Source organism: Condylura cristata, unplaced genomic scaffold (assembly GCF_000260355.1).
Source record: "Condylura cristata isolate star-nosed mole 26May11 unplaced genomic scaffold, ConCri1.0 scaffold00005, whole genome shotgun sequence".
Lineage (NCBI taxonomy): Eukaryota > Metazoa > Chordata > Mammalia > Eulipotyphla > Talpidae > Condylura > Condylura cristata.
The window spans coordinates 3979476-3992547 of record NW_004567106.1 but is presented as its reverse complement, the minus strand read 5'-3'; the positions used below and the strand labels follow the sequence as shown (position 1 = coordinate 3992547).

Here is a 13072-nt window from a genome sequence, read left to right as displayed (position 1 = left end):
TCAAAATAGAACAATTTAATGCTAACTGTGTTTTTAATATAAGCACAAGTATGTATCATAGGGATATATAAGGCTCTAAGTCACAGGTGTGTGCTTTTTTCACTATAAATGCCCTTTTGGACTTCCATGTTTAATTTTGTTTTTGTAATGGGCCATATATTTTCCCAATAATATATGCATCTGCTGGGCCCTCCCTGGTGGCACAGCAGTTTAAAGCACAGCACTAAGAAGCTTAAGCCACTTCCGCATGAGTTCGATCCCACCTGCCCCGGAGGAGATCCACATGGCATGGCAGACCTCTCCTGACCCGCCTGCTGCTCCCCTCAGCAGTGTACTTCGTCAATCCGCCTGTTCTGCTCCCCACTCTGTCTCTGGTGAATCCTCTCACCCTCCGCATCTCTGGCATGTACCCCAGTTCTATATGAAAAAAAAAAATATATATATATATATATACACATATGCATCTGCTACTTTTCAAAAGAGAAAAACTATAGCAGGATTAGTTACTATGCCCTTAGTTACTATGGTTGTAGAACAAAATACATACCAAAAAATAATGAGTGGAGCCATTTATTATGGCAATAGAATCTATGGAACAAAAATTTGAACTGGGTACAGTGAAATGACTTCTTATCCACTCCATCTGGCTGGTACTGCAGTGAAAAGCTTGAAATCTAAGCATCAGAATTATCTCAGCTTATGTTGTAAAGACTTGTTTAAATATAATCTGGTTTAGTCATTGATACTTGCTGTTGTCCAGGAATGCCTCAGTTCCTCTCATGTGACCTCTTCTGAATGTTCTAAATTAGACTTTCTCACAGCAGGGTAGAAGGGTTCTCTTGTCAACTACCACAAAAGACTAAGAACCAGGCAGAAATCATAATCACCTTATATGAGCTAGCCTCAGAAATTACCTTGCATTGTTTCTGCCTTGTTTCTGTTGGTCCAGGTAGTCACAAAGTCTTCCCTTCCTCCTGCCCCTTCCCCCAGGTTCAGGAGGAAGGGGAATAAACTCTACCTCTCAACAGAGAGGCAAGATTCTGAAAAGGCACATAGGAAATATTGCCATTGCCTGTTTTGAAAAATGCAGTCACAGTTGATGATCACTTCTCCAAAAGAGAATTACATTATGAAACTGTTTGTAAACAGAGGTACAACTTCATTCTGAAAGCTAATTTCTCATAATGCTATATCCTAAAGAATGCCTTCCAGATAAAGTACCTCAGTGACTAAATAAGAGTGACTTGGCAATAACTATTCAGTTTCTAGACTTGAATTATATTTGATTATTTGTTGAGAAAATACTGTGATAATTATAAGAGTTAGTATTTGTTAGTACTTCTAAGATACTGGCTAGCAATAGCATTTTGTATTTTATCCTGTCTTTAACCCTCCTCTAGCATAAGAGTTGCTGCTCTTCTACTAGTCAGTTTTTTAGATGAGGAAACTGAGATGTTGAGGGATTAAATAATCTGTTCAGGGCCCAGTGTTGGTGGTTCTATCTGCTGGCTTGTATGTGACTAACTCTAATGCCCTGTTCTTCTTGCTGTCTCCCTCAAAACAGTGTTTGCAATGCCTACAATATTGTATATCATCTACTATTTGAAATGTGATCATAGACTTTCTAGGGAATCAAAACTGATATTTCCTTCTATTAACTTTCACAGCAAGTGCATCTTGTAGTTCTTTCCATGTCACGGCCTGTAGATGTGCTATCTTTTTGCCATTAACAAACTGTGAAACTTTTCCATTGTTGGACTTTTTCTTAATTCAGCCATTTTCCTATTAGTGACATTAAGATTGCAGCTTTTTTATATTACAAACAATGCTACAGTGAAGTCTGTACCCATTTAAGGTGCACTTTAAACTTTAATAACAACTCATCTCCTGAAAGGCTATCCTTAAACTCTCAACAATGAACAGAAACCATTTTTCCTACTGCCTTCCAGCAAATTAAAGCAGCCTTTAAATTAAAAGTTGACAATAACATAGGCAATTATTTTTTTAGTTTGTGTTTTCCAGTTAATAGACTGGCCATCTTGTAACTGATTCATCGACTATCTGTATTATCTTCTGTAAACTTTGAAATTACTTTTGTTTGCCCATTGATCTAATGGGTTAACTTTTTGATTCATAAGCCCACTTTATACTAAAAACATCAACATTTGTCTATTAAAATCTGTTGTCTCTTAATGTGTACCCCAAAAAAACCTGTTTTTGTTTTTTTTTTATTCTTTTGCCTTGGGAAACACTACAGACAATACTGTCAGATTTATCAGTGCTTTTCTTTGTGGCTCTTGGCTTTGTGGCTTCCTTAAAGGAAGCTCTTTACCATCCTCAGCTTTATTTTAAAAGATACCTATAATTTTTCACTTTTTGTGTATTGGTCCCTTTTTTAAAGATAGGTCCTTAATCCATTTGAACATTTAATATTGTATATGATGTAAATTAGTGCTTAAAGTGAAAGAAACTGGTCAAGACAAAGGTTTGGATTCAAACTGATATACCATGTAGCTTTTGAGACATTGGTTGCTTCTAGTGGCTTCTTTTTTCTTTTTTTCACCACTATTCTAAAGTAAGCATTCTGAACCTTTGTGTGTCTAGTTATGTTTCATTTTTATGTACATAAGAAGCTATATTTCCCATAATTTTTATTGAAAAGATGGACTGGGTTGCCAAAAAATGGAAGAAAGAAAAGAGGAAGACAGGAAGAAAAGTTGAAGAGTGGGAGGAAATGGGAAGAGGTGATTTTGAAAGTGTATTGAAATAAGTAGGTGAAAGTCCTGTGCTTTGGGGATTATGTCTAAGTTCATTAAAACCAGTTCTTTTTCCTAGTTACTGTTCCTTGTACTTGACAGTTGAAACAGGCCTGCTTTTTTGTTTATTTCATTAGGTTAACTGATGCAGACTCTGACAATTTCCCAGTTAAGATCGCCTTGGAAATCTCTCACAGAGATTCATTTGAAGCTTTTTGCAAATATTCAACTACAATTAGAATTAAGCTTTTCAATGTCCATTCCAGAGTGATATATCTATATCAGAAAGCAGAAGGAGAACTGTACTAATTACGTGTAGTTTGGAAACTCCTGCCCACCTCCAGAAGAGTTTTCTGGAATCCCCAATTTATACAAGTCTGGCCATCTTGTAATTGATTCATTGAATCAATTGAATAACAAGTGAGGGCAAGAACTCATGAGGTATATGTCTGTTGCATTCTTTATAGGTTTTCTTAATCTCAGGTTTTCCCATCTTTAACTGTGTATCCATTTGACTTAACCAAATTAGTCTTTGATAGCATCCTGGTATTTGGACTTTGTAATTCTTGCTCTGGTTCAAGAACCAGCCATGCACAAAAGGAGCCCTGGTTTCAGTGGTAGGAAATGTTCTTGGTAGTTACAGCCTTGGAGCGAATTTATCCACTGTTATTGGGTTGCCGTTGTTTCCTGGCCTTTAATAAATATTGCCAAGAAATACATAGATTTAAAGAAAAAAATATCATGCAGTCATGCTATTATTTCCAATTCAATGTTAGTGCTCGGGATTTTTACCTCTTTGATTTTGTATTGATATCTTTAAGCTGAAAGTCTTGGTTCCTAAACTACACTGACATAATTACTTACATTGTCCTGTAGTGTGTTTGCATCTGTGTGATCCTTCTAAAAAAAGCAACCGTTAGTAGACACCGTGGTAACTAACAAACTACAAAGCAGAAGTTTAAGGTTTTTTTCATTCGTTGAAGTTTTTCTTCTTAACATCTGTTTTATGAGTGTCCCATATGTTTTGTTTGAAAGTCTCTTGAAAAAGGATTCTTTCCTATATATAATTATGTCACCCATTTGACATATTGCCTGTCTTGTTTGATTTTCAGTTTTGAACAGTTGCTTTGTTTTTTATTTCATTTTTGAGTAAAATATTTGCCTTTCCAAAATTACATAACTAGCTTTATTCAAAGATGTCCTAATATTCCCTCTACTGTTCCCTTCCTCCTGAAAATAAAGTTGTGTTAGTATTTGATTTTACCATGTAACTCCTATTCAGCATATATACAGGTAGTTCTCTACCTATTCAGCACCTTCTTTTCAAGGTGAGTTTCCATTAGAAAGATATAGGCATGTTTGAAAAAGACACATCAATCATTGCATAACATGTTTATTAACTGTCAACATTCATTCTTTAGTGTTTTTGGTTTGTTCTTAATCTTATTGAGGTTTTTCACTTTAACAAGTAATACTGAATTTTTTTTAAAAAAGATTCAGAATGCAGCTGGTGGGAATGCAAACTAGTACAACCACTATGGAAAACTGTTTGAAGGTTCCTCAAACTGCTTAACATGGAGCTTCCCTACGACCCAGCAATCCCACTCCTAGGTATCTACCACAAAAACACAAAAACACTGATTCAAAAAGATAACCAGCACCCCCATGTTTATTGCTGCTGTTTACAATTGGAAAGACATGGAAGCAGCCCAAATGCCCAAAAGTAGATGACTGGATTAAAAAGATATGGTAGATTGGCCCTCCCTGGTGGCGCAGTGGGTTAAAGCACTGCCCTAAGAAGTTTAAGCCACTTCCGCATGAGTTCGATCCCTGCCTGCCCCGGAGGAGATCCACATGGAGTGGCAGACCTCTCCTGACCTGCCCACTGCTCCCCTCAGCAGTGGACTTCGTCGATCTGCCTATTCTGCTCCCCACTCTCTCTGGTGAAGCCTCTCACCCTCCATATCTCCGGCCTGTACTCTAGTTCTGTATGAATAAATAAATAAATCTTTAAAAAAAAAAAAAAGATATGGTAGATATACACAATGGAATATTACTCAGCAACCAAAAAAAGAAACACATGTCTTTTGCAGCAACATGGTTGGAGCTAGAAAAGATCATGCTTAGTGAGATACCCCAGAAAGAAAAAGGAAAATACCAGATGGTTTCACTCATAGCAGGAGTATAATGGACCAGGCAAGAAAATAATAATAATAATGAACAGCCATATACCAGAAACATTTTATGGGGGTGGAGTGGGGAATGAGATCAAAAAATGTGGGGGCAGGAAAGTGCATTGTACTATGGTGATGGCACGTGGGTGACTTGGTAATGGGAAACCCATGGGGATTACAATTGAGATGAAAAAAATATGTACAAAATGATGTAAAAATAATAAAAAAATAAACTATTATATTAAAATTTAAAAAATGATAAAATTAGGATTAAAATTTTAAAAAGATTCAGAATGCAAAAGTGTAGCATAAAAGTTTATTCACACATTTATCATATACTCAAAATTACTTGTTTACAGTGGAACATCTTCTCAGGCCTTTCTCTGTGTGCACTCAAACATGTTATGGTATTTAACTTTTGAATTGTTAAGTGAATTTTCAAATTACTGTGCTTTTTTAATCTCATGATTTGCTAATTTCTAGATATGAGACAATTGATAAAACTCAAGTACAGTCAAAACAATAAAGGAAGCATCCAGTATCTCTAATTGTAATTCTAAAAATGAAGCTAAAAAAACCAAGTTACTAGATATGTTTTACTAAACAGTTACTTTTAAATACAAATTGGTATTATTAGCCATAAATTATTTATGAACTGTAGGTTACTCAGGTATGATCCACTAAGTTTTCTCTTTATTTTTATCATTTATGATGTTTTTTTTCTTGAAAATGTTTTATCTTGAAAATTGTAATGGAGGTTGTTGTTTTCTGAGCATTTTTACAAAAATGTGTAAATCAAAAGATTTCCCATTTTTTTCCATTTGCTCAGTTTACTTTAGTGCTTTCTTTTCCCTGTCCTCCTCAAACAAAAGCTCTAAATATTCTTTCTTATATTATTCCCAAGGCTTATAACTGTGATTTGGAGGTCATTTTATCTATTTGCTTCATTTGTTCAATTTTCTTCTTTCTAGGTATTTTTTGATTTAATGAGGGAAATCCGAGCCAGAAAAATGGAAGACAGCAAAGAAAAGAATGGGAAAAAAAAGAGGAAAAGTTTAGCCAAGAGAATCAGAGAAAGATGCTGCATTTTATAATCAAAGCCCAAACTCCTTTCTTATCTTGACCATACTAATAAATATAATTTATAAGCATTGCCATGGAAGGCTCAATTGACTGAAATTACTTTAACATTTTGGAAAATGTTATGTATCACTAAAAGCATGAATTGGAACTTCACTGAAAGTCAAATTCACTTAAAAAGAAATTTTTGTGGCTTCACCAAGAAGCAGCATTCAACTTACTTCATAATTGCCTACATTTATCACGGTCCTGAATGTAGCGTGTGAGCTTGTGTTTTGCAGGCAGTCTCTTTTGAACTGTTACAAAGGTGACATGGTGGGGGTGGGGAGTGGGAGGAAAGGCTACTTCCTCTGGTTTATTATAAAACTTCAATTTTATATCATTTAAAAATGTCTTGGTCTTCTACTGCCTTGAAAAAACGACAGTTGTGAACATGATAGTTAAACTGTACCACTTTTTTAACCATTGTTATGCAAACTAGAAGAAAAAGTTACTGGCATGATTGTTGCATATAGTGAAAGTGAGAGTAATTCATCTGTAACCTGCATTAATTACCTGGTGATTAACTTTTAAAATATGGTGTAAACTTGTACATGGAAATTTTTGAATATGCCTTAATTTAGAAACCGAAAAATACCTGGTTACATCTTTCTGGGTATGTCCTCACTGGCCATGGGCCCATTATCCCATGTGTCTTGGTGAGAGAACGAATGCCTGGTATGGATACAACTTTTGTGTAGAAGATTCCTGAGAAATAACTGATAGCAATCTGTCCAAATTTAAAATGTGTGCCATACTCTGGTTCTTGAGTTCCAGAGCTCCTTGATTGCTTTTGATTAACCATAAGGTAGTTTAAAATGATGGGCCAGCATAAACTTGTAAGAAAATTTTAGACTGAGGATTCAGCACCAGTTATGTTTCAGTGAACCCTCATTTTCTTTAAGATGCTGGTCCCTGGAACTTCCTTTCTGCAAGTGGTAGGCATCTGTTTTTAGTCTCCTTAGAGTGCAGTACAGGAAACATGTCGATGTGCTAATGCATTAGCATACTTGCAGGAAAATATTCATGCTTGCCACCTATTGATTTCTAAATTTATACTCATAAGGTTACAGTTTGGCTATATGGAGTTCTTAGGAATATTTGTAGGAATATTTGTGTTCAGAATGAAAAACACTGTAGCTCCATTTTCTTCAAATTCACATCAAGCAGTCAAGCCCAAGTATAGAAAAGAAAACAGTTTTAGCTAACACAGGCCAAACCTGTTGTTAGCATTGTTGGTGTACCCACTGGGAGGATTCTGCCGTGCTGGTGATTTTAATGGGAAGTGTACCATTGTCAGATTTTTCTTTCTTCTGTCAAATGGGGTTACTTCCTAGTAGGACAGTTTATTCAACAAAGTTTTTCTTTTTGCTTAGTCCTAATTTCAACAAGTCAAAGATGTGTTCAGGCATTCCAGGTAATGGGTATGTATGTAACGTTAATAAAAATAGGCTTTTTAGGAATTCAACTGTTTAGATATTTCATCCAGCTTGTCATGTTAAATATTTGTTCTTAAAGGGTTTGAGATGTACATCTTTCATATTTTTCATAGGCTATGCCATGTGCAGAATTACGGTTACCAATGTAACACTGGCCCCGTGGGCCCAGCGGTCTCCATGTGTTCGCATTGCAGTCTGATTTAACCAGGGGTCCTAACCACTAACATTGTGACTTTGCTTTGAGACCTTTCCTCTCCTGGGTACTGAGGTGCTATGAAGCCAACTGACAAAGATGCATCACATGTCTTAGGCTGATGCCACTACCCAATTGGTTTATTTGCAATTTGAGCCATTTAAAGACCAATAAACTTCCTTTTTTAAAAATGTTTGTGGTGTTACTTAATGTTCACAACATGACATGTAACATTCAGCTTTATCAACGTAGGACCTTTACTAGAGTTTAGAAACAGCTAAATCTTTTTGAGTTATCAGGTTAGGGAATTCTTTTGTGCTAGTGCCAGATTTCCTAAATAACTACCATCATTGCTTCGACGTAATCAAGACTCAGAAACATAAGAATCCCATGTGTATGATTACATAAAAGCTAGTCTTAGGCTGTTGTGAAATAATAAATGTGCACATTTTACAGCACTACTAAACTCAGGAATGAATATGTGACAGCTTTATGTTCACTTTCTAATTAGAATGATCCCCAGAGACTATTTAGTTTCCAAATTGTGGCAGGAATATCTGCCCTGTTCCCATCTCACCCAGCTTCCAGGCCCTTCCTTCAGGCTTGCTGTCATGGCAGATAGTGACATATTAATTAGTCAGTAAAGGCCTGACCCAGCCCCTGGGTCAGGAATGGTCCTGCTCAAAATTGAGTACAGCCTTTCAAAATCTAATTCACTTTCATTTCTTAACTTATAAGCAATGCTGGAATGAGTACAATTAAGTTATAATTAGAATAATTTAACCTCACCATATGGACCCATTAACAGTGTAGTGTATGATACTAAATATTATGTACCAAACAATGGTTATTAAGTTTAGTCTCAAACTGAATCAGAATACCATCTCAAAATTTTCGTGACAGGAATATAAAACAATATCTTGTCACTTCTGTTAACCACCTTAGCAGTAAAACTATCAAAAATATTCAACAGTAGTTCCTGTCAAGTTTTTAAAGTATTTTTTTAATCCAGGGTTAGACCTATCTCCTTTAGCAAATTACTTTGTAAGTCAAGAACGACAAATAGATGTCTTCGTTCATGCCTATAGTTTTTAGTAGATATTTATGGATTACCTATAATACAGGGCACTGCTGAGAATATACAGATCAAAGACAAACATGAGTTAGGACTAGTTACAATGATTCACACTGAAGAAAGTACCCATGGATCAAGAGGGCAAGTTTCCTTTATAGTTGTCAACATATATAATAACAATAAATAGCAAAATATTTAATATTAACCCTATGTTAATAATATGGTAGATGGCTTTCATTAACCCATATTTTGCAGGAGAAGCAGAGAGCAGTTGAAAAACTTGCCCAAGGCCACAAAGCTAGTAATTATGAACTAGGATTGGAAGCAAAGTCCTCAGACTTCCAAGCCACTGTTCTTAATTGCTGAACAATGAAGCAGAAGCAGAATGGAAACGAGAATTATTCATTTACTATACCGAAGTGAGAAACACCCAAGATTTCCCCAAGACTGAGCCAGGTATTCAATGATTGACTTCAAAAGCTTGCAAGATTGCTGTAGACTGAAAAGAGACCACTTGTGCTTACAACCTGGCTGCTAAGAAATCAAGTGTGGAGGGAGCTTGGGTAGGGCTCATCTGTGGTGTAGGGTGTGACAATGCTTTTCCTATAGCAGTAAAGGGGAAGCATTCCTTTGGAAGGCCAGCAGATTGCATCTCATGTTTCTTAACTGTAAAATAATGTCTCAGTCCGTAGCACCAGCAGCTGTTGTGGACAAAAGCCTGAAATGTAAGACTAAGGAAGGAAGGTTTGGTCATAGTCTCAGTCCTTACAGAAACCACCTCTGGGGACAGGAGCATTTAGCATCTGTGTGCAAGAGGCTATGAGACCTGTGGTAAATTCTATGGCAAATCTGATAAAACAACAAGTTTGTTTTTATCAAAAGATTAAAGAAAGGGTCCTCCCTGATGGCACAATGGGTTAAAGTGCAGCACTATGAAGTTCTCTGCAGCCACTGCAGCAAGAGTTCCATCCCTGGCCCTGGAGGTGACCCACGTGGGGTGGCAGACCTCTCCTGCCCCGGCCTACTGCTCCCTTCAGCAGTGTACTTCAATACCTCTGCCTGTTTTGCTCCTCACTCTGTCTCTGGTGAAATCTCTTAACTGCCCCTCCCCCCAAACTTCTGGCCTGTACCCCAGTTCTTGCATGCATAAGTAAATAAATCTTTAAAAAATAAAACTGAAGAAACAAGTGTTCAAATGCTCACAAGCATCTAACAGAAAATACTCTTTAAGAGCAAGAGCAGACTGCTGAGACAGAAGAAAAAAAAAAAGATCCAAGACTTGTTGAATTGGGAGGGAAGGGAGCAAAAATCAGAACTCCTGGGCCTCTGCTGGAAAGGAACTTTCTGGGGAAGTGCAGCAGGATGTGAGAGTTGCACATCACCTGATAGCATTGTTTACAGCATGATCTTTGAGGAGGATGCCAGACTCTGCAGGAAGATACATAGATGGTTTTTCTACAGTCTTAGAATTTGGCTTAGAAGGGGCCTTAGAAGCAGTTTCCTTTGTCTACAGGCCAGCAGAGAGGAATGACTTGCACAAGATTGCACGAGTAATGTAAGAACTTGGATAGAGTGCAGGTCTCTTCTGTCTTCTGTTCCAGCTCTTCCTGTTTACCTTACTAACTGTGGAAGGTGGGGGTGCAGTGATGGGGGGAGGGACTGAGGGTGCTTTAAGTGGTGACAGCTGACAGGTGGTAGACTGAAGATAATCACAGCCAGATGAACTGAACTTCACATATGGTCTCCATTTCTCAGTGGCCTGCGGTTACTTTCAGGAACTCAGGAGCTCAGGAATACCTCGATGAGATCTGGGCACAAAGTATGAATGTCGTGGAAGGAAAGACAGTTCAGAGATACAACCTCTGGTTCCTTCCAGCCTCACTGAAGTCCTGAGTAGAGAGGCAGGCTTAGGGATAATGAATGTGGGCATGAATATTCTCTGCCCCCTGTATGACTGACTGCTCCAGCCTAGAAGCCTTCAGCACTACTCATTAACTGAGGGATCACACCAGACTTCAGTGTTTTGACCTTGCTTTATCCAGAGCACAGGGTTGAGCTTTACAGAAAAATCTTACTCCCCAAGAGCTTTTTTAGGGCAAATTGTATCAGCTCCAAGAACTTGTGGTAAGTTTAATTAGCAAACTCTATTACTTAGGAGGTGAGTGAGGTTGCATTTTGGGGAGATATGGAAAAATTCAATGATTCAAACCACCAAAATGGAATAATAGCTATCTTCACCTTGAGTGACCACTTTCGTGATCAGTTTGCATCACAAATCAATTTTTTGGAATGGTCATGAATAGAGCATGGGGGTGGACACTCAACACTCCTGAAATCTCAAAGTGATAAATTGTAAATATCAAAAACAAGTGGTTGGAAATGACAAAGCATGTTGAAATCAGCTTAATTGTGATGCATAAGTTGCCTTTATATTTATTTTGATATAAATATCCATAATTTTGAATCAACACAAGATATTATTTAATAGGAAAAAAAAATTAAGACAAAGGTGAGCAGTGTCTTGTGGAAAAGTTAGCCCCCAACTACACAATCCAAGTTACTCTGTCCTGCCACCCCCGCACCCTGCACGCTTCCAAACAGAAATGAAAACACTCAATTCGAGACAATCAGCAACCACTTTGGGAGCCTGACCCTCTACGGAGAAGGTCAGCTGTGTGTTTTCTGATACCAGATAAAATTTCCCAGGAGAAAGGAGAAGTCATTGTTCCCAATGGACCTTGGAAAGTCAGCCCACTGCCAAGACTGCAGCCTTGGCAGGCAGCAGCAGAGGCGAGCTCCTGGGGCTGTAACCTCTAAAACCAGGAGCACAGTCCCAGCTTCTGGGAAGGGAACCTCTAAACCAGGGAGCAAGGTCCTTCTATTTCGTGACAGACTGTTCCTTTCCTTGTTCATTCATCAAGTGTTATCTCTTTTGTTGAGGTATCAGTTTACAAAGCCATAGTATAGGTTTCAGAACTATGCTTTTTCACCTTGGCAACTGTCAGGACTCATGGAATCCACTGCGGGGCAATGTCCCCCTTCACCCACTCCCTGTCCCTTCTTCCCCTCTGGTAACCACCTTTCTGTTATCAGCACAAGAGTTTCTTTTTTTAATTGTCTTTTTGCCTTTTTTATTTATATCCACAAAGGAGTGACTCATTGGTCATTAAAAGTGTCTTTCACTTTCTGACTTACTTCACTTTGCATAATCCCCTCTAGTGCCATCCATGCCATCCCAAATGGCAACATTTCATCTTTATTTACAGCTGAATAACTCCCCATTGTTTATATGTAGCACATCTCTACCCATGCTCTCATCATCAGTAGTCTCCTCTCGTGGGGCTTTTCCATATTCTGATTCTTAGAAACGTGCTGCTAAGAACACAGGGGTGCATATATATTTCCATGTTCAGGTAACTGCCAATAAGTGGAACTACTGGATCATATAGAGTAACTCTGTTTTTGGAGAAGCCACCACACTGTTTTCCATAGTGGCTGCACCAGTTTACACCGCCACCCCCAACAGCACACAAGGGGCTCTTTTTTTCTACATCCTCACCACCACTTCTTATTTCCTGACTGGTTGATGAAGCCACCTCCCCACTAAAGTGGAATCTCATTGTGCTTTTGACTGCATTTCCCTAGAACGTCCTTTCCTGTATCTGTTGGCCATTTGAATGTCTTTAGTAAAATGTTTATGCAAATCCTCTGCCCATTTTAAAGTTTGCTTTTTTGTTGTTGAGTTAGTTGTACAAATTATTTGTATATTTTAGATATTTCCCCTTCTCCAATAAATCGTTTGCCGTTAACTTCTCCCATTCAGTAGACAGCTATTTATTTTAGCAGTTGTTTCTTTTGCCATCCTGAGTGTGATCTGGAATATGGAGTCTTCTAGGAATGGCTGGAAGGGCCAGGCTCAACTCAGAGCGCCAGGTAACCAAAGCTCTTTTTCCTCCCAGGTGGATTTGATAAGCTCAGTTTGGCTGTTTCTGGGCAAACCCTGACCAAGCCCAAGCCCAAGCCCCTACACATGCTAGGGCTTTCTCGAGTGGGCATGGCTTTGATAAAGAAGCAACTTCCAGCTCCAGAAACCATTTGAAGATAGAGATTACATCTTTTTCATTTTAATTTCCCCTTTGTGCCTTTCATAACACAGGAGAAATGGCTGTTTAAGGAGGAGTTCTTGAAGCTCTCAAATCCAGTGAGTCTCAATGCACTCTAGCTACACATAAGAATTTCTTTTTTAATTTTAGTAGCTTCAGTTCCACACCAGAGCAGTTTTCTTTTTCTTTCTTTTCTTTTTTTTTTTTTTTTTT

At 37.9% G+C, this 13072-nt stretch overlaps 1 protein-coding gene across 1 annotated transcript in view; it reads left to right on the top strand.

Annotated features, from left to right (window-relative positions):
* Positions 1-7887, top strand: part of RALA (v-ral simian leukemia viral oncogene homolog A (ras related)) — a 67470-nt gene extending 59583 nt beyond the window's left edge. The window contains exon 5 of the mRNA XM_004676657.2: positions 5902-7887. Coding sequence (XP_004676714.1) covers positions 5902-6024 — 123 coding nt within the window. The 3' untranslated portion in view covers positions 6025-7887. The remainder of the gene's footprint in view (positions 1-5901) is intronic.
* The last annotated feature ends 5185 nt before the right edge of the window (positions 7888-13072 follow it).